Below are 1,454 nucleotides of genomic sequence, written 5' to 3' on the forward strand. Positions count from 1 at the left end.
GGGGAGGGGGGGTGGATTGGGAGTTGCGCCACGGGAGTGGGTGGTGCTGGTCTTGCCTAGGGCGCAAAATAGTCCAGCACTGGCCCTGGCCTTTGGCTTCTCAAATGCTCTTAGTGGACCCATGGTTGTAGCTTCACATGTTTAAGGCTGTGGTGTCAGCAGTGACCCAAAACTGGATGCGAGTCAAGTCACCTGGTGGTGGCAACTCATTTCCTGTACTAGGAAATGGTAGAACTTGGCACTTTCAGGAACCACCCAACGCTCACGTGAGAAGCTTTGCTAAATCGAGCTGCATTACGTTGAAGGTCAGGTTAATGGTCGGGGTTTTCCCTGTGTCACTGCACAGACAAAACATGTAAAAACTTTATATATCTGTAATGTGTCTGTGTATTGTCATGCAGGCAACACCGATGGAAGAAGAGGGGGATCTCTATAATCCCAACCAAGTTTGGCATCTGTTTCACCCTTGCCCTCCTCAACCAGGTTTGTTAAAAGAGAAACGGGGTCCTCTCTTTTTTTTTTAGGAGCAGTTTGTTTGCACATGCCTTTAGTTAATGACACTTCAGTCAACCCCAAGTGTGCATGTTGTGGAAGAGTGCAATGCAGATGCTTGATAACAACACTATGGGGTCTAATGGTATGTTCTGTGCACATAGTAGCAAAAGTGGATGTTCTTAGTATATTTCAAGTTGAATGTAATATCTGGAAAATGCTACATTATGGCCAGTAGATGGAGCTGAGGAGCATAGGAAATATATACTTCGTCCATGTAGTATCCATAATGCACTATGTTCCCTAATATTAGATTTGGCTTGAAAATATACTGAGAACGTTCGGTTTTTTTTTTTTTGGCCTCCATTCACACACAACAAACCTTTACAGGGTTTCCAATTACAAAAAGCTCTGGGAATTGTTTACAAATTGACCCCTTTCATTTTTCTACATCACTCGAAATACCTACAGCCAGGTGCCGAAAATCAGCCCAGCTTTGCCAAAAGCTAATAGTAACACAAAACCAAGGACCAATCACCTGATGAAGAAACAAACCCCTGATACTTTCATGTTTAGGAAGTAGTTCCGGTTATTGAGATGCTTCCTGTGTCCATTTCATATGTTCTTCATGTCTTCTGTTCTACAGGCCGGAGCTCTGGTCCATGTGTACATAGATGGGTCAGTCCTGTTAACCCACGGCGGGACAGAAATGGGTCAGGGGCTGCACACCAAAATGGTTCAGGTAATGCAAATACTATAGCAGGTAGGACGAATTTTATGTATTTAATGTATTATTATGTTTCTTGGCTTTATTTTGAATAATCTATGTGTTGGGAATCTTTACATTAATCCAAAATAACATACAGATGACACCCATGGACTATATAGACATTGGTTTGTGGACACCTGACCATCACACCCAGTGACGGATTTACTCTCTCTGCTGCCCCAAGGCCAGATTC

The 1,454-nt window shown here is 43.3% G+C and overlaps 1 protein-coding gene across 1 annotated transcript in view; it reads left to right on the forward strand.

Moving 5' to 3' along the window:
• Window positions 1-1,454, forward strand: part of XDH (xanthine dehydrogenase) — a 69,158-nt gene that overhangs the window by 51,017 nt on the left and 16,687 nt on the right. Inside the window, exons 27-28 of the mRNA XM_018568341.1 lie at window positions 402-483; window positions 1,139-1,234. Coding sequence (XP_018423843.1) covers window positions 402-483; window positions 1,139-1,234 — 178 coding nt within the window. The remainder of the gene's footprint in view (window positions 1-401; window positions 484-1,138; window positions 1,235-1,454) is intronic.

The sequence above is a fragment of the Nanorana parkeri genome, unplaced genomic scaffold (assembly GCF_000935625.1).
Source record: "Nanorana parkeri isolate BGI_ZX_2015 unplaced genomic scaffold, ASM93562v1 scaffold31, whole genome shotgun sequence".
Taxonomy (NCBI): Eukaryota; Metazoa; Chordata; class Amphibia; order Anura; family Dicroglossidae; genus Nanorana; species Nanorana parkeri.